Here is a 26,017-nt window from a genome sequence, read left to right as displayed (position 1 = left end):
AGTAGTCCTTCCTTCTGGAATGAATTCTTTATGGTTTATCACTTTGTGTTCAAAGAATATGATTATATGTGATTCCTGGAAACAAACCTTTATTGGACTTGGTGAGCTTTGTGATTGCCATTTTGTATTTTGTGTTTTGTTCTCAGGATCATACTGAAAGCACCAACTCCCATTCCCAGTAATAAACTTCATACAAATATTTCTTTTTTTCCACATCTGTGGTAATCATGGACTTTACTGATTCTCCTTTTTCACATTTAACTCACTAGCATTCTCAGTATTAATCATTAGTCACACTTATTAGTAGCATGCACACTCTGCCCACCAGTTTGGGGCTGCACACTGTTTTCAGTCTTCCCCTTTGAAGAGCATCTGCTACATAATCTTTATCCACTTTAAAATGCTTAAATGAAATGTTCATACTCAGGACAGAGCATCCCCATAAGCTGTTCTCAACACTTTGTACATTTCAGTGGGACTTTTCCTCAGCTTTACACAAAACTTGATGTCAATCTTATTCCATTCTTTAGTTTCTGATGGGGACATTACACACACACACACACACACACACACACACACACACACACACACACACACACACACACACACACACACACACACACACACACACACACACACACACACACACAAGAGCATCCATACAAAAAATCAACTTAAATGTCAACTGTTCTGGGTTGGCAAGACTGTCAAGATCACATTTGATGCTTCTCTAGTACACCCTCCTGAAGCAATACTAGCAATAGACATACATTTTTTAAAAAATCAGTTGAGAATTAAAAAAAAAAAAAAAAATTTAAGAATTTTAAAAAATTAGCATTGATAATAATAATAAATTGATATTCATTCATCCATTATTTACAATACCATAATATAGTAAAGCAAATATAGCAATGCATTCAAAATAGTTCTTATTAGCTAAAATTAAAGAATGACATTTAAATACTGCACTTTGATTTTTAGTTTAAACTTATTGAAGTTTGTCTTCACTATCACTGAACTAATGCAGTAAAGCTTGATCTTCATTATCTTCATTTATTTGAGATTTTGGGATATAAGCATATACCATAATTCTGAAAATAGAGCATATATTACATGCATGAAAAAACACACTTTACATGTTTTTACAGCAATTTCGGTTACATGATGTAGTCCTATCCAAAATAGTACAATGACTATTATTTTTAGAAAAATACAAAGACAGATAGAAAGATGGGTAGATTAGATTAATAGATGGGCAATTTAGATTAGGATGTGTACACATTTTATATGCAATTTTAAGTTTGCTTTTGAAAGTTTTGTGTATATTTTTCATTTATTGTAAATATTACATATTACAGAAAAATGTATTTAACACAGTGCTTATTCATTTTCATTAGTATTTTTTATATTAATCTTAGTTCTGTTGCCTTAAAAATTATATTTTATGTTACCTTAATTAAAGAAGAAGCATCCCATATTACTGACTTGCCACTGCAGAAACCATGTTGATTCTGATCAATGAAAGGCTTGAAGAATTCGAAGAGATGTTTGTGTACTGCTGTGTCGAAGAGTTTAGCCAGGCTGTTTTGCAAGGTTATGGGTCTGTAATCAGTTACATCATTTTTATCACCTTTTTTGAAAATAGGAACTATATTGATCTGCTTAAAGTGCTTAGGATACTTCCCCAGCCTGAGAGACAAGTTGAAGATCCGCAGTATGAGGGGTTTTAAGGTAGTGACAGTCATTTTCCAAAATAAGCCTGGAATATCATCTGGGCCTCTAGTATAGTCATTCATGTGAACTCTCTACATGGAAGTGATTTGCGGAACTGCTATAGCTCTACAAGTTCAGATTCTACTAGGGAAGAAATTAAATCAGACTATATATTTCCTGAACAGCGATTGACCATATGTATTGACCATATGTTGATCGCAGTAGACATCAGAGATACTTTTTCAACACATATTTCGCAAGGTGGAGTTCGACTATACAACTAGGTGCCACCCAAAACAAGTACATACGCATACATAGTATATCTTTTATTGCTTGCAAGTGAAGCTGTATAATTAAAATTGTTTCTAAAGCAGAATGCGATGATTGTGTTTGTATCTATGTATATTGTATATTTGTATATATGTAATTAGATAGTATGACTCAGAGTTGTAATACTCAATACGTATATACAAAAAAAAAAGTATATATGTAATAAAAATGTATGTAAATAAAAAATCAAAAAAAAATTTATTCATGAAAACTGTCTCGTGTCCATCAAATGGTATGGGGTATGTTTTCGTTCATATCGGTAAATGGTTATGTTACCGCTATTAATTGTCTATTAAGCTTTCTGTCGTATCTAATCTACTTCATTCCTCAGTACTTCATTTTTAACTGGAATGCGATATATTCTTTTAAGACAACAGCAACTATCCACTACCACTACCGCGCGTGCGCTTATAGTGTGTGGTAGCCACTTGAATCAGCAACAATTCAAGTTAAATTTGATTTTCGAGAAAGATGTACTTAAGAATTCGTCTGGTGATGATGCCAAATCGCCTGCATCTTCCTCAGGTAATGTTTTATTGTATATAATTTTTTGGCTGATTGTATCACTTGCCCGACTATAGAACAAAAACAGTTGGCTATTGACAATTCCTGTTAGACCCAGCAATGAGCTGGGTCAAACAGGAATTGTCAATAGCCAAATGAGCTGTGTTGGAAAGGAAGGACAAAACGTCCTTCCTTTCCAACATGGATTTTGCTGTGTTGGAATTTTGAGGGATTTTGCTGTGTTAGAGATTTTGCGCACACGCATATGAAAGTGTGCATGTCCACTTTCGTATGCACGTGTGCATATGCATTTTCGTATACGAAAATAGACATGCGCGTGCGCATGTCTATATTCGTATACGAAAATTTTCTTTTCATGTGCATACGAAAATCTATTTTCGTATGCACATGAAAAGAAAATAGACATGTGCATACGAAAATAGACATGTCTATTTACGTTCTGTTGTTAAAAGAACGGGTGTTCTTTAATTAGTGGCCATTTCTTCATGGTCTAAATCTGAAACAATCAAATCTCACCTCCCTATTCCGTATGCGCGTGTCGATTTCCGTATACGCGTGCGCATGTCTATTTTCATATGCGCGTGCGCATGTCCACTTTCGTATGCGCGTGCGCATGTCTATTTTCGTGTGCGCATGCGCATGTCCACTTTCGTATGCGCGTGCGCATATGTATTTTGGTATGCGCGTGCACATATATATTTTGGTATGCGCATGCGCATGTCTATTTTCGTATGCGCATGTTCTGTTAAAAGAACAGACGTTTAAATCTGAAACAGCCAAATCTGACCTCCCTATTCTGTATGTGCGTGCGTGCGCATGTCCACTTTCGTATGCGCACGCTCATATGCATTTCCGTATGTGCGTGCTCATATCTATTTTCTTATGCGCACGCGCATGTCTATTTTCGTTTGCGCGTGCGCATGTCTATTTTCGTTTGCACGTGCGCATGTCTATTTTCGTTTGCGCGTGCGCATGTCCACTTTCGTATGCGCGTGCGCATATGTATTTTGGTATGCGCGTGCGCATGTCTATTTACGTATGCGTATTTATTTCATGGTCTAAATGTATGCAATTCATGGTCTAAATATATTCTGTATGCGCGTGCGCATATGTATTTTCGTACGTATTTTCGTATTTGCATTTTGGTATGCGCATACCAAAATGTGCATTTTGGTATGCGCGTGCGCATGTCTATTTCCGTATGCGCATGTTCTGTTAAAAGAACGGACGCTTAAATCTGAAACCAAATCTGACCTCACTATTCTGTATGTTATGGTATGTATTTTCGTATGCGCGTGCGCATGTCCACTTTCGTATGCGCATTTGTATTTTGGTATGCGCGTGCGCATGTCTATTTTCGTATGCGCGTGCGCATGTTCATTTTCGTATGCGCATATGCATTCCGAATGCGCGTGTGCATGTCTATTTTCGTATGCGCGTGCGCATGTCTATTTTCGTATGTGCGTGCGCATGTCCACTGTCGTATGCGCATACACACGTCCACTTTTGTTTGCGCGTGCGCATATGAATTTTCGTATGCGTGTGCGCATGTCTATTTATGCCTATTTATGTCTATTTAAGCATGCACTTACTATGTTCTGTTAAAAGAACAGACGTTCTTTTATTTAGTGGCCCACTTCTTCATGGTCTAAATCTGAAGTGTAAAATAATGATACGTTCAGTTGAGTTGCCCGCTTTCTTGTTGACTTTCCTTCATATTAACATAAGAATAGTATTGTATAAGAAATTATCTGCAAGTTGCATAGGTGCCTCCATAGCCAGGTGGGAAGGAGCAGTAGTGAGTAGTTTTTTTTTTTTTTTTTTTATGAGAACCCCAAACACGAGAGGTATTATAACCTATAGTACCGGTACTAAGTACCGTGCTTGGGTTGGAGGCTGAGAAGACGAAAGAAGATATTTGTTCATATTGGACTTGAACTTCTGTAGATTGTAATTTTCAAGAAATACGTATGAAGGAAGGTTGTTCCAGAAAACGGCAGTTCAATGAATAAATGAGGAAGATGAAAAGTTGGTTCTGTGGGTTTGAAGTTGGACAGTAAATGGATGTTGGCTGGTGGCGGCACGTGTTCGGACTGTTTTGAAAGAGAGAGCGGGAATTATAGAAGCCAATTCAGAAGAACAGTGCCCATGGAAGTATCTGTAGAAGAGGCATGCAGCAGAAACAGTGCATCTATGAGAAAGCGAGTGGAGAGACTCTGTTAGAGATGAATCATTAATTAACCTAACTGCCCTCTTCTGAATGGAATCAAGAAGCCTGAGAGAGGTTTTGGGGGCACCACCCCAGATGTGGGAACAATATTCCATGGTAGGGCGGATTTGCGATTTATACAGAGTGAGCAGCTGTTTGGGAGAAAAGTAACGCCGAGAGCGAAAGAGAAAACCAAGTTTTTTAGATGCAGAGGAAGCAATATTTGTAATGTGCTTGTGCCAAGAGAGATTAGAAGTCAGGGTAATCCCCAAAAGAGATATATCATTTTGCCTAGAAATCGGAGTGTCACTAAAGATAAGCATAGGAGCAGAAGAATCCTTTTTGCGAGATATAAGACAAGATTGAGTTTTAGAAGGGTTGAAATCAACTAAGTTGTATTTGCCCCACTGGAGAATTACCTGAAGATCGGCATTTAAGGAATTGGCAGCAGATTTTTCGAGAACTTGAAGCTGATTGAGCTGGACAAGGTTTCTCAAAATGGAAAGTTGAATGCAATGTGCTATCATCGGCAAAACTATGGATAGGATTTCCAGTCAATGGAAGAAGGTCATTGATATACAAGAGGAAAAGAGTGAGGGAAAGAACTGAACCTTGGGGGACACCGGCATTAGTGGAGAAGTTAGAAGACAGAGAGCCATCTACCATCACCCTCAGTGAGCGATCAGAGAGAAAACTGGATAACCAATTACTAAAAACAGTTGGCAAACCATAAGATGGAAGCTTGTTTAGAACACCTTTATGCCAAACACGATCAAAAGCCTTTGAGATGTCAAGAGCAATTACTTGTGTTTCACCGAACCTTTCCATTGAATTAGTCCATAAATGGGTAACATAAGCCAGAATATCACCAGTGGATCGACACCGACGGAATCCATACTGGCGATCGTTGATCAGACGGAAGGTTTCTAGGTAGTTTAAGAGTTGGCGGTTAATTGATTTCTCCATTACTTTAGAAAGAGTAGAAGTAATTGCAATGGGACGATAATTGGATGGGAGGGATTTGTCACCCTTTTTAGGAACTGGCTGGATATGAGCAAATTTCCAAGCAGAAGGAAAAACACCTTTGGAATAAGAAAGTGAAAAAAGGTGGCAAAGAATACGAGTAAGTTCAGGAGCACAGGTTTTGAGAACAAGTGGAGAAATACCATCAGGACCTGGAGCTTTCTTAGCATCAAGATTCATCAAAATCCTTGTGATATTCTTTTGACGGAAGACCACAGGAAGCATTGAATGGAGCGTGTTAGGAATGGTGGGAGGTGTTTTACCAAGATCATTAATACATGAGCTCGAAGAAAAATGGGATGCTAGCAGGTCAGCTTTTTCCTTGGCTGAAGTGACAACAGAACCATCTAGTTTGGACAGAGGTGGGAGCAGAGATGGGCAAAAGTTGCGGCCAATAGCTTTGGCAAGAGACCAGAATGCTCGGCTACCATTAGGGCAAGAAGCAAGTTTTCTACTCTTAGCCTGTTGAAACTCTAGTTTGGACTGATTAATAACTGCTTTACAATTGTTGCGAGCTTTGGTGTAGGCAGAAAATGAAACTGAAGAATTAGAAACAAGCCAATTACGATATGCAACGTTCTTCTCTTGGACAGCCTTAGCACATTTATTGGAAAACCAAGGTTTAGATAAAGGACAAGATTTTAAAGTGGAGTGTGGGATAAAGGATTCCATTCCTGCAAGAATAATTTCACTGACACGATCTGAGCAAACGTTGACATCAGAAGTTTTGAAACAGTAATCAGACCAAGGAAAAGAAGAAAAGAAGTCTCGCAGGTCATCCCATTTTGCATTCTTGTAATGCCAAACAATACGAGGTTGGGAATAGGCATGAGATAAAGGTTCCATTGGAGAAGAGACAATCACCAAGTTGTGATCTGAAGTGCCTAAAGGACCTCTCACTTCAACCTTGTACTTAGAAGGGTTGTTTGTGAGAAAAAGATCAAGCGTATTGGCTGTATGATTAGGATTGTCCGGTATTCTTGTAGGTAAATGAACAATCTGTGCTAGGTCATTAGTAATTGCAAAAGCCTCAGCATCTCGACCTGCTGGGTCGGTTTGACTAGAAAACGGAAGCCAGCTGGAGTTGTGAACGTTAAAATCACCAAGGAAAATTACCTCACTGTTAGGAAAGTTGGACTGGAGAAAGTCAAGTTGCAAAGAGAGGAAGTCAAAGAGCTCCAAGTGATTAGTGGAGTTGGGAGAACGGTAGAGACAACAGATGAATTTTACACAATGAGGTAGAGAGATTTTAAGCCAGAGAAGATCAAAGAGAGGAGATTCCAAATTGCCAAGTCTCTGACAGGGAATATCAGAACGGACATATGCACAAGTACCACCTTTGAGGCGAAAGGAATCATACAGCAAATAATTTGGTCATCTGAGATGAGCAGCAGTTGAATCAACTGATAACTGAGATTCAGTCAGAAAAAGTACATGGGGTTAGGAAGACTGCAAGTGGAAATGGACATCGTTGAGATTAGAATTGAGACCACGTATATTTGTGACATGAATTAGGAAGTCCTTGGGAGGTTTAGATCTTTTCACAGATAAGCTTGCTCTATTATTTTGACAATTCATGGTGTATTCAATAGTAAGAAAAAGTGGGTGGGACATGCTGTATGAAAGTAATGAAAATTTTGGATATGGCGTACATGTGGTAAGAATATACCCAGATCCTTGACATAACGTGGCCTCGACAATGCTCCCCGCATACACACTACTCGGACTCCCTCCAGTCACTATCTGGCAGAGTAGAGGTAGCAAGATTATACACTAGCTGATCCGGAAGCTTCCTAGAGAGTTACCAATAGGTTCAGTCCGGTGTACTAACTAGCGGCCGGCCTGCGAACACCGTTTTAGAGCTGTACCCTCGAAATGTAAGGAATATTGGATCTCGCCACGACATTCATCATAACCTCAAAAATCATCAATCATACTGCATGATGGAAGAGATAGGGAAGGATTGGCCGGAACTTAGCTCTAGAGACTAAACATGGGTTCCACCACTTCAAGCCTCCAATAAGCAAAGTGGTGGTATTTCACCGGTTGATGAGAGTTATCTACCACCTAGTACTGCTTGGTAACATAGAGGGGCGGCGTTCCTCCATGTGGTGTGGGCGCCACACCTCGACCCCTGCTTACGTTGGTTCACACCTGGGTGGTCACCCACCATGTACTTGTCCATGAAGGTTATACCCAGGATTACTAACAGTCCCACCATCGTGAAGGTGCAAGCAGAGGATTTGGCTGTCATAGACAGTCCGGACTTGGCCGAAATTGGGTCCACCTTGACTTGAGTGTCACCCGAATATCAGTTCCATCAGCGTTTTAGACTCCCAGGTAGCAAGAACAGCTTGTCTGGCATATCTGAGAGAATGTCTGTGCCGGGGTTCGAGCCCGTCACCACCAAATACGGAGGATGCGGAAAGGTCAAGGAAGGACCACCGCATATATGGCCTTAGTTGCTAATGCTCCTAAAAACCAAATAACAAACAAACAAACAGCAAGTTACATAACTGAAGCTTGTCTTGGTAAAAAGGGCACTGACTCTTTAAAAATTACAGCGGTGAACTCTTTAAAAATTACAGCGGTGAACTCTTTAAAAATTACAGCTGTGGATCCAAAAAAAAACGATTTTGGCATTTTTACGTGTTTGCCCTTTTATTTACTTAATTGTTATATTATTTTGTACTTTTCAGGAATTTTTCTACGATGAATGAATGGTTTATTCCCATGTATAAGGCAATAATCACCTCGAGAACTGTATACAGGTCTGGAGGCCACACCTTGAGTACTGTATACAAGTCTGGAGGCCACACCTTGAGTACTGTATACAGGCCTGGAAACCTCATTTCAAGAAGGATGTAGAGTTGCTGGAACGAGTACAGAGAAGGGCAACAAGATTAGTGAATGAAACAAAGGGTTGCTCTTACGAAGAAAGGCTTAAGTTTTGCAAAATACAGTGTCTGGAGACTAGGCACCGGGGAGGTGATCTGATAGAGGTGTATAAAGCCTTGAATGGTTTGAGCATGCTCAATGCTGATGGGATTTTGCCTCTTGCTCAGAATAATCACGCTGAGAGAGCATAAATTCAGATTGAGGAAAGACAGATGTAGGATAGATGTGCCGAAATTTGCCTTTAGCCAGCGGGTAGTTGGTTGGTGGAACAGACTTCCATCCCTTGTTGTGGAAGTTGATAGCCTAAATAAATTTAAGGCTCAGCTGGACAGGTATTTTGAACGAACAGAGGGGTGAAGTGGAATTTTTTTTTTTTTTTTTGGCTGATGCTGCATAAGCTTGCTTTCTTGCATCATATGCCTCTACTAATGCTAATGCTAATCTAATGAGTAATTATAGACCTGTTAGCTTAACTTCTGTTTCAGGGGAAATAATGGAGTCACTGGTGAAAGAAGTAATGCAGGACAGGAGTGTAGTTATACTTCAGTCACAGCATGGGTTTGTCATGGGATGATCTTGTCTGACCAATCTGATTGGAAACTATGATGTTGTAAGGGATTGGATGCAAATAATAAATTTGACATCATATACTTAGATTTCAGGAAAGCTTTTGATATTATGACACATAAATAGACTGCTATACAAATTGGAGTAGTGTGGTATTAAGTGCAAGTTATTCCTAGGGATAAAGGGATAGTTGAGTGGGAAAAGACAAAGAGCTGTTATCAATAGACACTGCTCTTCTTTGACTAATGTTAACACTAGACACTGCTCTTCTTCGACTAATGTTATCGCTAGAGTTCCTAAGAATTCGTTGCTGGGCCCATGTTGTTTTTTATATTTATTAATGATATTGATGAAAGTATATCAGGCTTGACAAATGCTAAGTATTGCTAATGGGTAGCAGCAATCCCAGGTTAATGTACCAACTGAGTTGTATTACACTCTAGGCAATGGAAAATGAAAAAGACCTCTGGTAATTGTACTGTTAGATATGAAGTTCTTTGACCAGTGCAGACAAGCTGCCAGGACAACAGATGGGGTTTTGTGAATGATATACAGGAATTTTGCATCAGGGATAAAAAGGTTATTATTCCATTATATAAGGTTGTGTGGCCTGACCATTATAATGGTCAGGCCACACCTTGGGTTCTACATACAAGTTTGTAGGCATCATTTTATGAAGGATGTAGAGCTGCTGGTGTGGGTACGGAGAAGGGTAACAAGATCGGTAAGGGGGTACTAATGTCATTAGGACAAAATACAATCATTATCAACAATATACCTAACATCATGTGCACATATAGAGCAAGCAGATTACAGTTTATGATGCACAAATTACTTCACTAAATTCTATAAAAAATTCTTCTCTTCTTTAAAGAAAAAATGTTTCTTTTAGTATGAGGTATATAGATCATTCATGGTCAGTTCTTTATCAGCAGTTTAAAAGTTCCATAATAATAACATTTTCTACAATATAGTATAATAACAGCGGTTCCTATTTTCACTGGGAACTTCATTCCTTCTCCTCTCTTGTAACTATCATAAAAAATTATTTTTCCTTATATTCTTACTCTCAATACCAATCAAAATGAACAATAACTCACAGTACTTAACTTTGTTTCATATTATCTCTATTTCATTAAGAAGAATCACATCTGAGAAAGAGTAAAAGAAATAAAAACAGTGAAAAAAGAAAGGGAAATGAATATTTAATCTTCTAGTCACATTACATCAACAATAATTGAAAACTTACATTGAACATTGAATAAGTTTAGTCCCTTTAAAGATCTTAGACTCTGTACTCCAATAAGTATCTTCCTTAAGTCATCTACAATTTGACTTCCTTCTAAAATGGGACTCAAATTGTCAAGTAGGCCTTGCAAACTAAATTAAAATAATAGGAGGCAAGATGAAATATTTCAAAATGCATATTTTATATTTATATATTGAAAATAACATAATTTTACTATACAGCACTAAATCTTTTTAACGATTCCTCCCTAGGTGTACGCTTTGGGGGCATAGATTCAAACTGAGGAAAGACAGTTGTAGAATAGATGTGCAGAAGTTTGCCTTTACTCTGCGGGTAGTTGATTGCTGGAACAAACTTCCATCTATTGTTATGGAAGTTGATAGCTTAAATAAATTCAAGGCAGAACTAGACAAACATTTGGAACGAATGGATCCGTGAAAGGGAAGGGTTTTCTTTTTTTTTTTTTTTTTTTTTTGGCTGATGCTGTATAAGCTTGCTTTCTTGCATCATGTGCCTCTACTAATGCTTTTTTTGTACGGGGACTTATGGAGAATAATATATATATACAGTGGACCCCCCCCTTTTCACAATTGATTCACTTTACAATGGTCTCTCCATAATAAAATACGATTCACTATACAATATGTAATATGCACCGGTCATTTTGCTCATGTTTGCAAATTGAATTTTAATTCTATTAAAGGGCAATTCTAATAAGCAAAAATTGGAGGGATATTTTCCACAAGCTATAAAAATAAAGATATGAAGCACAAATTTACACTTTATTAGTTTGCCAATTAACAAAATTAAATGATACGTGAAAACTGGAAGAATATTTTCCACAGGTTAGCAAAAATAAAAATAAATTTACACTTACGTACACAGCTTAATTAATATGTATATACTAACTAATTGATATTTCCATTCAGTGACATCATTATTATTTTTTTTGGCTTGCAAAATTTAAGGCAGTAAAAAAGGTAAGCAATCAATAACAAAGAACACGGCACACACAAATTGCAACTAACGTGATAAGCGCAAGTTAAGATACAGAGTAACAAATTTAAGAAACTTAAAAAACAGGAATGAAGAGAAGATTCTGAAAATTTAATTATGTTTTTTATATGATTAAAGAATGGAAGGGGAAACAGGTTTCATCATAATGTAAAAACCCACAGAATTCCAGTTATCGACATTATTACAATTGCAATAAGACCAAGTTTACCACCCATTTATAACAGATTGCGATAACAGAAAAGCCCAGACACCGGAAACTGCAAATTGTTTTTAATTGTTTTATGGTAGTGACCTCTAGAAATGTGCTTTAGAAAAATATCACAAAGGCATTCAGAATTGATAGTTATAACCAAACATATGATAATGTGAAATTGTTGTGCATTTTAATGATTTTAATTGGTTTTTTTTGAAATTTCATTCTATCAAGCAGCTGATTCTATGATTTTAAAAGAGTCTACTAACAGTGATCATGTTAACTGGCACCAACTTATTTCACTTTGCGATGGCCTTACAATTGTCTCTGACCAGACCATGTCCAATAGCAGCGTTTGCAAACATGCTGGCCGAGTGTTTTGTTTTTGCATCCTTTACTTGAAGTGATTTTTTGTGTTATGCTTATTTGACATAAGTTTACCTAATTGAATTCATATACGTACAACATTGTGTAAACTGATAAGTCACCTTCTAGCTTAGTTATATGTCAAAATTTCAACTTCAGAGGTCTTGGAATGAATTACCAAAAAACAGTGTTATTGGGTTAACATTATGACAGTATCTCTGGAATGGATTAATATCATAAAGTGGGGGGGGGACACTGTGTGTATATATATATATATTTTGGGGTCATTTCAATAATGTGTTAATGCACAAATTGTCTTGAAATAGTTCCAAATTAAAAAAAAATTGTTGCCATCTCTTATCTGTTTTTCAACTAATTGCAAAGTGGTTATAATAGGCGGTAGCACAAAAATAGTTTTCAAAATCAGAGTAGATCACACCTGTTTAATTCAGTTGTCTAATTTGAACTTATAATAGTCAAAATCAAATAATTTCTTTGGAATTCTGGTCCAGAAGTTGATAAAATCAAGTTATACACAAAAAGATGTATAGGATATTATTTCATCAAAAAAAAAAAAAAAAAAATAGCAACAGGTGTTATTTGAATTTTTTTTATTTTTGTAAACTGATTTTACAATTTTTTCTGATTTTTTAAAAATTATGATTAGATATCTGACAACAATTTTACTCTAGTAATGGGAAATAAAATCAAAATAAGAATAAGAACAAACTAATATTTTAAAGACTCATGTACAGAGTTTTCATTTTAAAAAATTTAACCATTTCTCAAAAAAATTCATTCCAAAGTGCCTACTGCTATTACAAATTCACTACCCATGACCCATGCATGTATGACAAACTCAGTCATTAAAAGGGTTACATGAGTGGTTAATTATTCAAACTTATGTACTGCTGAAACTGATAAAATGTAAAAGGTACAAGGAGAATTATAAATTGCCTGAACTTCTAATACTAAATATCACTGGTTAACACCAAAAATGTTTCTGGCTTGAAAATAGTAAATTCTTCTTAATTTTAGTATTAGAAAAACGAATATAACATTTAAAACTCTTAGTTAGCTCTCAGTTCTATGATTTAGGGGAATATCGGTGAATGATATGTATGGTTGAGCATGAATCATTCAGTCTTGGAGAAGAATGTCCGACTCATGAGCCATGCATCGGAAGCCATTTTATCTGTGTGGTATTAGCATTAGCATTAGTAGAGGCACATGATGAAAAAAGCAAGCTTATGCAGCATCAGCCAAAAAAAAAACAAAAAAAAAACACTTCCACTTCACCCCTCCGTTGGTTCGAAATACCTGTCCAGTTGAGCCTTAAATTTATTTAGGCTATCAACTTCCACAACTAGGGATGGAAGTCTGTTCCACCAACCAACTACCCGCTGGCTAAAATCAAATTTCTGCACATCTACACTATATCTGTCTTTCCTCAATTTGAATTTATGCCCTCTCAGGTGATTATTCTGAGCAAGAGGAAGAATCCCATCAGCATTAAGCATGCTCAAACCATTGCATTCAAGTTTTTATACACCTCTAACAGATCACCTCACCGGTGCCTAGTCTCCAGACACTGTATTTTGCAAAACTTAAGCCTTTCTTCGTAAGAGCAACCCTTTGTTCCATTCACCAATCTTGTTGCCCTTCTCTATACTCGTTCCAGCAGCTCTACATCCTTCTTGAAATGAGGCCTCCAGACCTGTACACAGTACTCAAGGTGTGGCCTGACCATTGCCTTATACAAGGGAATAATCACCTCCTTATCCCTGCTAGAAAAATTCCTGTATATCATTGACAAGACACCATGGGCTACTCTTGCAACCCATCTGCACTGCTCAGAGAATGTCATATCTGCCTGCACAATTACCCCCAGGTCCTTTTCATTCTCTACCACTGTCAGTGTAGTACCACAGAGTTGATATGTTGCTCTGGGGTTTCTGTTTCCCATTCGTAGTACTTTACAATTGTCAATGTTAAACTTCATTTGCCACGATCTCAGCCCATCTACTCAACCTTTCCAGATCCTGTTGCAGCAGCATAGCATGAGTAGTGTCCTTAACAACCCTGACAACCTTTGTATCATCTGCAAAATTAAGCTTGACATATCATCATCAATATCATTTATAAATACAGAAAATAATAATGGACCCAACACTGAACCCTGAGGGTCTCCACTAATAACATTAGTCCACGATGAGCAGTGTTCATTGATTACCACTCTGTCTTCTCCCCCAATCAACCACCCCTTTATCCATAGCAGCAATCTGCCTCCAATGCCACACTGCACCAATTTGTGCAGCAGTCTTCCATGTGGAACAGTATCAAAAGCCTTTCTAAGATCCAACTATATAATATCAAAGTTATTCCCAGCATCCAGTTCTTTTGTGACTGCATCATAGTAATCAATCAAATTGGTCAGGCAAGACTTTCCCTTAACAAACCCATGCTGTGTTTGAGCTATAATTGAAATCTTGTCTAGATGATCCTGCAGTGCTCCTTTAACCAGTTCTTCCATTAATTTTCCTGGAACAGAAGTTAAACTCACAGGTCTATAATTACTTGTGTCAGCCTTTGATCCTCCTTTGTGAATTGGGATGACATTTGCACATCTCCAGTCTATGGGTACCTCCCCTGAGTCCAAGGAAGCTCTCATAATTATGGCTAAAGGTTTGCTTACTTCATTTACTGCCTCCTTTAGTATAACTGGATAGATTCTACCCCCCCACCCCAGATGTCTTTCTTGTGTTTATCTTCAACAATTTCTCCTCCACTTTACTCTCAGTTATTACAAGATTATCTAGCTTACTGCCAGAGTTGAAAACACCTCTGGCAGTCCCCTTTCTGAATATCTTCTCATGTGTGAATGTCGATGCAAAATATTCATTTAGTTTGTTAGCTACCTGAGCAGTCATCAACAGTTGAACCATCGATATCAAATGGACCAATCTGATTCATCCCCTTCCTTCTAGAATTTACATAAGTAAAGAACTCTTTGCTGTTTTTTCTTTGCATCCCTTGCCAAAGATTTCTCATAATCTGACTTCGCCTGCCTAACCTTCTTTGTAACTTGGTTACAGATCAACTTATATCTATCAAAGGCTTCTGTGTCACATGCTAATTTATATGTATCCCATGCATTTTTCTTCTCTGCCATGTCTCATTAGTTCATCTGACATCCATTTAGGCCTAAACCTTGAACAATATTTCTTAGTTGATATGTAGAGCCTAGTAGCTTCCAAGATAAGGTCTTTGAATGCTTCCCATTTTGAAATTGCTGTTGGTAACATCATCAGTTGGTCCCACTGTATAGAATTTAAATACTGTCTTAGATCATCGTAGTCACCTTTACGAAAGCAAAAACCCTTCCCTTCCCTTTTCCCCTGAAGGTAGTTATCTCTTTGAGTAAATCCCACTTCAGCACACTGTGATCACTACCACCTAGTGGTTCCTTTATCTGCAGATTCTTAATGCATGAAGAATCACTACTGATAATCAAATCAAGAGTATTACTCCCTCTAATGCCTTCCCGAACATGGTGATCTAGAAAACAATCATCCAATAAATCCACAAAAGCCTTGCTAGTGTGTGAGTGACCAACCCACAAATTCCAGTCAATATCTGGGAAATTAAAATCCCCCATTATAAGACTCTCTGATTTACTGGCCCACTCTATTTCTCTGTATCAGTTTCTTATTATACTCATCAGAGTCGTTAGGAATAAAGCACACTCCTACTCTCAATTTTGATCTCTCAATGCTTATGTCATACCAAACTGACTCAACATCAATGATCATGCTTGGGTTGCTGACAAACTGAATGAGTATTTTGCATCTATATTCACAAATAACGAAGTCTTTAAAGAAGTTTACTCTAATAGAGAGCTAAATGGTTTTGTAAAAACTGAGCAGAAAGTGGAAGAAAATATTTGAAGAAAGGCACCTGGGGGGAAGGTATCTATCCAATTATATTAAGGGAGTCAGCAAAGGAAGTAAGCAAACCCATAGTCATAATTATGAGGGCATCCTTTGATTCGGGTGATGTCTCCCATTGATTGGAGATGTGTGAATAACTCCAATTCACAAAGGAGGATCAAAGGGCGACACAAGTAATTACAATCCTGGTAGTTTAACTTCTGTTCGAGGGAAAATAATAGAGTCACTGGTAAAAGAAGTAATGCAGAATCATCTAGACAAGGTAGCAATTATACTTCAGACTCAGCATGGGTTTTTTTTTGGGAAATCTTGTATGATCAATTTGATTTTATACTACAATGTAATCACGATGGAACGGGATGCAAAAACTAATTTTGATGATATATATGGATTTAAGGAAAGCTTTTGATACTGTTTAACATAAAAGACTGTTGCACAAATTGAAGCAATGTGGCATTATGGGCAAGTTGCTGCTATAGATGAAGGGATGGATCAATAGGAGATGACAGAAAGTGATAATCAATGGACATTGCTCTTTGTAGACTAATGTTATTAGTAGAGTTCTCCATGGTTCGGTGTTAGACCCATTGTTTTCTGTATTTATTAATGATATTGATGATGGCATCTCAGGCTTAATGCCCAAATTTGCAGGTGATGCAGAGGTTGGGAGGGTGGTTAATAATAGGAATGATAGTATGCTACTGCAACATTATCTAGAAAAGTTAGGCAGATAGGCTGAGAAAAGGCAATTGAAGTTTTATATTGGTAAATGAAAATGTTGCATGTGGTTAATAGTAACCTGAGAGTAATGTACAGTCATCCTGCAATTTGCGTGGTTTTTTATTGCACAATTTCGCTATTTCACGGTCAGGCATTTACTAACAACATTTCAGATTTTAGATTGCACGGTGAGTTTCACTATCCACATGATTTTTGTTTACGAAGCTTCAAAAATAGGAATTGCTATCTACCAAAACAGTAATGTTGGCATTTTTAACAAACAATATGGTTTCTCTTCTGGTGTAGGTACTGAGGATGCACTTGGCTATTTAGTTTGCAATGTCCGAGAATCGAATTATAAATATACCTGAAGAGCAGATTGTGAAAATTTATTTATGTTTTTTACATGATTAAAGCTTTTGATACTGTCTCTTGATACTTGAAGAAGAAGAAGAAGAAGAAGAAGAAATAATGTAAAATTATTTCACCATAATAATGTAAAGTCCCACAGAATTCCAGCTGTCGGTATTATAGCAAATGCAATAAGATTGAGTTTACTACCAGTTTATAATTAGATTGCATTAACATAAAAGACCAATAAACTGGAAAGTAAAAATTGTTTTTCTTGTTTTACGGTCGTGACCTGCAGAACTTTAGAAAAATATCACAAAGGCATTCAAAACTGTTTCTTATAACCAAACATAGCAATAAACAGTGGTATGTTTGTCTGGAACAACTTCCTCATTCGCGAACTCCCTTCATCAGTTATCCTACGTTAGATGTTCACACAGAATCTTTTTCTGGTTCGCACAACGTAAAGTGTTTTAATTGGTAAGCATTGCTTTTGCTGATTTAATATTTCTTGTCTACATAAAGTGGGTGTTTAATTAGTGCCTAAAATGAAGAAATCTACAACAAAAAAAATTTAATTTAGAGGAAAAATTTAATTTCTTAAGAAAAATTTAACGATTCAAAATTGCGAAAAAGTTGTGACATTAGCCAAGAAAAACAGCATAAATGAATCTAGCATTCAACGAAATAGGGAAAATGCTGAGAAAATTAAAAGTTCAGCTATCTGTTCCCCATCATTAGCTGCAGAAAGTTCTACAAAAGTGAGAAATCTGTTAATAGAGAAAACTCAAAAATTACTTTCTTTCTGAATAGAAGATCTTAATCAAAAGAGAATGCCTCTTAGTTCAGATATTATTCTCAACAAAGCTCTGCTAATTTTTAATCTCTTACATGAAGAAGAAGCCAGTCCATCCAATGCAGACATCTTTCAGGCCAGTAAGGGTTGGTTTGAAAATTTTAAAAAACATCAGAGGCTTAACAATCTAAAATTAATGGGCGAAGCAGCAGATATGGAAGCTGCTTTTTTGTACCTGAAAATTTTCAAGGACATTATTGCGACTGAGGGCTATCTAGCAAGTGAAGTGTTTAATGCTGATGAGACTGACTTATTTTGGAAGTGTATGCCAAGCCAAACATTCATTTCAAAAGAAGAGAAAACCGCTCCAGGTTTAAACATAACAAAAGTGCCACATAACACTTTCATTATGTGGCAATACAGAGGGCAACTTTAAGTGTAAACCTCTTATAATTTATATTTCATAAAATTCTCATGCTTTTAAAGGAATAGCAAAAAACTCACCAGTTCAGTGGAAATCGAGCAAAAAAGCTTGATGATAGCTAAAACCTTTGAAGATTGGTTTTTAAATTGCTTTTGGTTGAAACAAAAAGATATCGCCTGAAGGAGAACATAGCATTCAAAATCTTGCTCATTCTTGACAATGCACCCAGCCATCTTGCACATTTGTCTGATCTGCACCCAAATGTGAAAGTTACCTTTCTTCCAGCAAATACAAGTTTGTTAATTCAGCTGATGGACAAAGGTATTATAGCTTACTTTAAATTTTATTACCTAAGAAGATCTTTTTTACAATTGGTAGAAGCTACTGATGGAATAGGCAGTCTTTCAATTTGATTATTGGTGGAATAATAATATTTTTGCTGCTGTAAAACATATTGAATTTGCATGGAGTGAAGTTAAGAACTCAACAATGAATGCCATGTGGAAAAAGCTGTGGCCACAAAGCTGCACTAAAGAAGCCAGGGTCGAAATGCCAGAGGTAGTTGAGATTGTGAGAATTGGCAAAATGATTTGTGCAGAGGGATTTGAACCAGCAGATATTGCACTGGAACCAGCAGATATCACAGAAGTCCTTGAATCTCATAGAGAACAATTATCAGTGGATGATATTTTTTCAAAATGTGAAGATGAAGATAACAAAAATGAGAAAAATGATAAAAACGAAGGAGATGCACACAAAACCTTGACTGCGAAGAGAATAGTTAAGTTTTTAAGACTTGAAAAGCAGCTTACCCAAGAAGCTCTGGATATGGATTTGGAGAGGAGTTTAAAATTTTTGCAGAACTTTATCATTAGCTTTAGTTTTTTATAAAGAAATTTATAGAGAAAAACAGCATACTTCTAAACAAATAATTTTGACTAATTTTTTCAAAAAGTGGCAGATATTGTTGCAGGTTTATCACACGAAAACAGCAAGAAAGAAGCAATGAATTTAGATTAAAAATCTAGAGGTAAGCATTAGCAAAATTAATTTTATGGGCATGTTTCTAATTTTTTTTTTTTTTCTTACCGAATGAAGACAAATTTTTTTCAATTTAATTTTTTTTGCACTTTTTTTTTTGTGTACAGGTACGGAATCCTCATTATGTCATACAAACTATGTTTCGCAAATCTGGGGATGACTGTACTAACTGAGGTAGTGGAAAATGAAAAGACCTGGGGGTAATTATGCAGTCAGATATGAAATTCTCTGAGCAATGCAAACAGGCTGCCAGGTCAGCTCATGGGGTTTTGTCAATGATATACAGGAATTTTGCTAGCATGGATAAAGAGGTAATTATCCCATTGTATAAGGCAATGGTCAGGCCACATCTTGTGCATTGCATACAGGTCTGGGGGCCTCATTTTAGGAAGGAGGTGGAGTTGCTGGAACAAGTACAGAGAAGAGCAATGAGATTGGTGAGGGGAACAAAGGAGTGCTTTTACCAAGAAAGGCTTCAATTCAAGAATTGAAGACTTTGATATCTGAAGAGTAGGCACCTGCAAGATGATCTGATTGATGCCTTAAACACTACAAGGCGATCTGATTGAAGCCTTAAACACTGCAAGGTTTTTAAGTCTCTGAATGAATTGAACTAGCTCAGTGGTGATGGGATTCTTCCTTTTGTTCTGATTATACACATAAGTCACAAATTAAAATTGAGGAAGGATGGTTGCAGAACAGATGTGCAGATGTTTGCCTTTGCCAGTGGGTGGTTGATTGCTAGAACAAAGTTTCATTTGTTGTTGTTGTGGAAGTTGTCCGTTTAAATAACATTAAGACAAACTAGTGGGGGTAATGAATTGGTGAAATGGGAGGCATCTTTTTTTTTTTTTTGGCTGATGTGTTACTTTCTTGCATAATTTGTCACTAGTAATGGAAATGCCAGTGCTAATCAAATAGAGAATTCCAAAATCAAAATGCCATTCAAAAATTAAGATTCCTTTACATAATATAATAATTTCCTGTGAAATTCCTATTACAGTGGTTAGAACAAGTATCTTCTCTGTAGCCATTGTGTCCATTCATACTTTAACAGTATACTTTAACAGGATACTTTTACTAGGACAGGATCCCGTTAAAGTACACTCTATATAATACTATTTTTATATAATTATGGTACTGTGAAATTGGAAATGTTTACACCAAAGAGATGCATAACAAATATTAGAGGCCATATACATTTTACTGGACTAATTTAGAGTATGCCTAGATAAGGCAATAATCGTATGATGAAGGCAAATCAAAAAATTAAAGACGAAGTCTGCATCTGCTTTACTGATTTTCAAGACTAGGATTCATTAACACATACACATTTACACACACACACACATATATATCCTTTGTTATTTACATTTTAAAATATTGTTTCATTCCAAAAACATTTACTTACCTGCTAAGCAGTTTCTCTACTGTATTATCTTGTATGATATGGACTAAGGCAGTAAATATATCAGATGTTATTCCTGATGCTATTCTACTTCCAATTTCCACCAAATCTAGCAAGTAGGTTATAATAGACTGTGCATTTTTAGCAAGCAGTTTTAGCCATTCTCCACGGTACAAATTCTGATTTTGTAATGTTGGAACCTAATTTTTTTTTTAAATATAATAAAAAACTCTCAGAGACAAATAGATTTGATTAAAGTTAATTAGCATTTTAAATACTCTACATAGTAAGTGTAAATCTATGATGGTTGTATGAAGTTTAACTTTATGGCATGTGCAGTATTTATTAATCCGTGATAGTTACTTCAAAGAAATGTTGGCAATAGATTAATAATGGTTGGTAAAAGAGAAATGCTAGTAATAGCAAAAATAACAAAAATAATTATTTGAGAAAACATATGAAAAATTAAGAATGTGATACTTTTGTTTCAGCAATCAAAACTAGCATTGCCCCAGTGCAAATCATTAAAATCTACTGGCAATAGCATTAGCCTAAAGACTGTAGCAGTGAGTAAGAGATATTCACATTCCATTGAGAAAAGACATCACTATGTATGTCACAATACAGAGGGGGGGGGGGAAATCACAGAAGAGAAAAGGCAATAAATGATCAGGGACAGTAGATGTAGAACAAATTCAATTTCTTTAACCCTTTACTCGGAAGGTTAAAATGATAACATTAGTAGCCATGATGGTGGAATTTCCCACCATTATTATGATTTGAATAAAAGCATGAAAAATTAAAATTTTTTTATTTTTTAGTGCTATCTTTATTTTCTATCAATTATGAACACAAGTGTGAAAAAAACATTTTTTTATATTGAAAATGTATATTTTCATTTAATTTTTTAAAATACCTTCCTCCGCTTTGCACTTTACACATATGCTTTCCATAAAACATTTTTTAATGTCCACATATGGGTGTTTTCTTCATTATCAGTGAGCAAAACTTGAAAGAATCAAAAATCAAAAGAACAATACAGCACACAGTTTTTTGATTTTTCTTTCTTTCAGGTTCCTCCAATTCTAGAAAGTATTTCCATTTGCTTGACTGGATCAAAGATTATGCTTATGCTCATCTTTTATTGGATGCTAATTTTAAATTCTTGCATATAATTATCAAGAGCTAGAGCACTTGATAATTACAGACAAGAATTGGCTTCACAAAGCTAAAAACTAATTTTTTCATTAGTTTTCAAAAACTAATTTTTTTATAATCAAACTTCGATATCAAAAGAATCAACGATGCATACTGAAATCAAACCAATGATGAAGGAATGTTAAAATTTGCAATAATGTTACTTTAAAAGATATTTTTATTATCAAAGTTGCTTTGTTGGATGTTTACTGCTAATGTTGCAGTTGGGTAGCCAGTTTTCTCTGACTAAACTTGCAGTGCTGTATTTACTAATCTGAGATAGTTACTTCAGAGAAATGTTGGCAATATATAATAAAAAGTAAAAAAAAAATAATAAATGGATAAAAGAGAAATGCTAGTAATATTATGATAGTTCTCCATCTTTTAACTTCTCAACTAATGCTGGTTCTCCAAGGTTCTTGTCTTTAGCCCTCTCTTTTCCTCCTGCATATTAATGACTATCTTCCACTCACCAGAAATCCTATCCACAGTTTTGCTGATGATAGCAGACCATTAGCAAAACCATCCGGAAAGGCTTATGCTAAACTTTCCAAGATAAAAGAAGCAGACTAGGATTCCCTTCATGGACACCAGTGACTTCTGATGTTGCTCTCATTTATCACAAAGCTATAGCATAATAGCTGAAACATTAAGATAACGTTTCAGGAATCTTACTGATACCCGCTATTAGGCTGTGCTGCTGACAGACTCCTCTTTCTGATGCTCCCAGAAACAGCCAGCTGAAACATTGCAATATCATACTGAATTAACTCCTGACCTCTAAACATCTAGTGCTTTTCTGTTATACTTTATCAGTACTTTTTTGGTAATTGTACTTGCACAATAACATTGTAAAAAGATTAAAATAGTGCATTTTAATATTAATCATTTGAATTCTAGAAAAATTCAAAGGTTCGTTAGTTGTGTGATGGCATATAATTCATATATAATCAAGAAAACTTAGTCATGTCAGACCATCTAAAACCCAATCATATGTTATTTCTCACAAAAAAGTTTGTTTTTGCACTATAATCTTGAACAACACCCATTTCTAAACAAGTAACCTTATCTTTACCAGAAGCAGCAACCTTTGCATAAGCTATTTAGAAAATTGCTTCCTTTACATCTAAAACACAGAGTTTTGTCTTTCGCTCCTGGCATTACTTCAAAACAACTAGTGATCCTGTAAAATTAAGAAATAAGCCCTACCAGGAAATACTAGTCTACAATTGGGATGGTGCTTCCAAAAATTTCTCTTAAAACTCCTAGACTATCAAAAAGAGGGTAGGCAAGTTAATTAGTGATTAGTCACTAATAAACTCACTCCATCCACCGTCACACAGATGTTCAGTTTCTGCCATATGCCTTTTTTATAGATAGAGAAAATTATTTGGACTTGGGGAGAGATTCCTTTGGATTGCAGAAGTGCCAGCATATCACCAATACATAAAGGTGGTTCTGAGAGTGAAGTTGATAACTATAGACTGGTTAGTCTGGCTTCAGTAGTAGGAAAAATCTTAGAGGCAATGATTAAGAGTGCAATCCAGGGATATTTAGATAGATATAAGATTCTGAAAGACACACACAACATGGTTTTGTTAAGAAAAAATCATGTTTAACTAAATGAGTAGGCTATGTATAAATATAGTGCAAATGCATCAGAAATACATAGCTATATCTGAATAAATCAGAATATTGGTAAAACGGCATCGTTTTAAGTTATATCTCATATTGTGAATACCTTCACAACGAGTTGCCATGATATTGCACTACTTCGAATAAGTAACGCTTCACCTAAGGAGAAGACTAATGTTACTTATTCTCAGATGGATACCACCACCCAGACGGCACGGTTTCAGAGCTATTTGGCCCTTCTTCGGTGGGTGGGTAGGTACCCGAGTGATGCAACGATGGCAAAACAGTTATGAAGTATAACTCCACAATATGAGAGATGCCTGATGGTGTATCATGTATTTAGACTCAAGCGTTTAGGGCATAAGCCTCAAGCTATGAAGGTCTTCTCCTTAGGTGAAGCGTTACTTATTCGAAGTAGTGCAATATCATGGCAACTCGTTGTGAAGGTATTCACAATATGAGATATAACTTAAAACGATGCCGTTTTACCAATATTCTGATTTATTCAGATATAGCTATGTATTTCTGATGCATTTGCACTATATTTATACATAGTCTAGACTCCTTCATAGCTTGAGGCTTATGCCCTAAACGCTTGAGTCTAAATACATGATACACCATCAGGCATCTCTCATATTGTGGAGTTATACTTCATAACTGTTTTGCCATCGTTGCATCACTCGGGTACCTACCCACCCACCGAAGAAGGGCCAAATAGCTCTGAAACGGTGCCGTCTGGGTGGTGGTATCCATCTGAGAATAAGTAACATTAGTCTTCTCCTTAGGTGAAGCGTTACTTATTCGAAGTAGTGCAATATCATGGCAACTCGTTGTGAAGGTATTCACAATATGAGATATAACTTAAAACGATGCCGTTTTACCAATATTCTGATTTATTCAGATATAGCTATGTATTTCTGATGCATTTGCACTATATTTATACATAGTCTAGACTCCTTCATAGCTTGAGGCTTATGCCCTAAACGCTTGAGTCTAAATGAGTAGGCTATTTTGACACAGTTACTCATGAGCTGGATGTAGGAAACAATTTATTCAATGTAGTTTATTTGAATTTTAGCAAAGCATTTGACTTGGTCCCTCATGAGAGGTTACTGCATAGACAGTAACAGCTTCAACAGCTTGGAATTACTGGTAAAATTCTAAAATGGATTGCTGGGTAGCTGATTGATGTAATGTCAAGAGTGGAATCCCTCAAGGATCAGTTCTTGGACCACTGTTGTTTGTCATTTTCATAAATTACATTGAGGAAGGAATAGAAGGCACAATGTCAAAATTTGCAGATGACATAAAGATTGGCAGAGTTGTTAATGTTCAGTGTGCTTTCAGGATGACTTGAGTAGGTTTCAAGAATGGTCAGAAAAGTGGAAGCTAAGTTTTAATGTAGCAAAATGCAAGGTCTTACATTTGTGAAAGAGCAACCCAAAATAAATTAGGGATCTAGGAGTTACAATACAGGCAGATATGAAGTTCTCTGAACAGTGTAAACAGGCAACCAGGAAAACTGATGGTGTCCTATCGATGATTTATCAAATGTTATCCTGTAGAGGAGACCACATTTGGAATACTGTGTTCAAGTATGGAGACCTCATTTGAAAAAAGACATTGCGCTTCTTGAAATGGTCCAAAGGCAAGCAACTCGAATGGTGAGACTGGCAAAAGGATGACTGTACGAGGAAAGACTCCCAATTATGTGGGCTACTGAGCTTGGCAGCCAGGCACCTCAGAGGTGACCTGATTAAGGTTTATAAGGCACTGAGACCAGAGCCTTATAAACCTTAATCAAGTCACCTCTGATTACTAAAATGAATGAAGGTGGAATTTTAACTGTTATAAAGAATTCCAGAACTAAGGGCCATAAATTTAAATTACAGGGAGTTGATGTTTAGATTAGATTGTAGGATGTTTTCTGTTAGCCATTGAGTCATTGATTGCTGGAACAAGTTGCCCTCACAGGTAGTTGAGGCTGACAGTTTGAAAAAATTCAAAAGCCAACTGAATAGTTACCTGTATGAAGAGAGAAGCATATAATTTGTATTTTCTTATCTACTTGGTGGTGTTTTTTTTTTTTTTTTTTTTTTTGCCAGTGCTGTGGCTTCCTTGCACTATATGGCAAATACTATTACTATTTCTATATTTCCATGGATACTATTCTTCTGAAATAGCTTCTGCAATTCTGCCTCATTTTTCAAACCAGTCTGAATACTTGCCTCAACTACATCTGTTCATAATTTAACTTCAAGCACATAATTTTTTCACTTCCTCATTTCCCTCTTCTACTTCTGTTGTTTGGAATAGCCTAACTACTTTTTTTTTTTTGTGAAAATTACAGTGTTAACAAGTACTCTCTTGTGTGCTGCATAATATCAACAAGTATCCTCTGTGTA

General features: G+C 36.3%; 1 protein-coding gene across 5 annotated transcripts in view; it reads right to left on the bottom strand.

Annotated features, from left to right (window-relative positions):
- The window catches only part of LOC150082988 (uncharacterized), a 1,785,507-nt gene that overhangs the window by 723,937 nt on the left and 1,035,553 nt on the right, over window positions 1-26,017 (bottom strand). For all 5 annotated transcript variants that reach the window (XM_090377722.1, XM_090377724.1, XM_090377725.1 and 2 more), the window contains 2 exons: window positions 20,784-20,980; window positions 10,515-10,645 (listed from right to left, as the gene is read on the bottom strand). In XM_090377722.1, the coding sequence (XP_090233848.1) occupies window positions 10,515-10,645; window positions 20,784-20,980 (328 nt within the window). The remainder of the gene's footprint in view (window positions 1-10,514; window positions 10,646-20,783; window positions 20,981-26,017) is intronic.

The sequence above is a fragment of the Mastigoproctus giganteus genome, chromosome 7 (assembly GCF_048544385.1).
Source record: "Mastigoproctus giganteus isolate SK-2022 chromosome 7, ASM4854438v1, whole genome shotgun sequence".
NCBI lineage: Eukaryota > Metazoa > Arthropoda > Arachnida > Uropygi > Thelyphonidae > Mastigoproctus > Mastigoproctus giganteus.
Note: the sequence above shows the minus strand (reverse complement) of the source record. Positions and strands in the feature narration are given on the sequence as shown.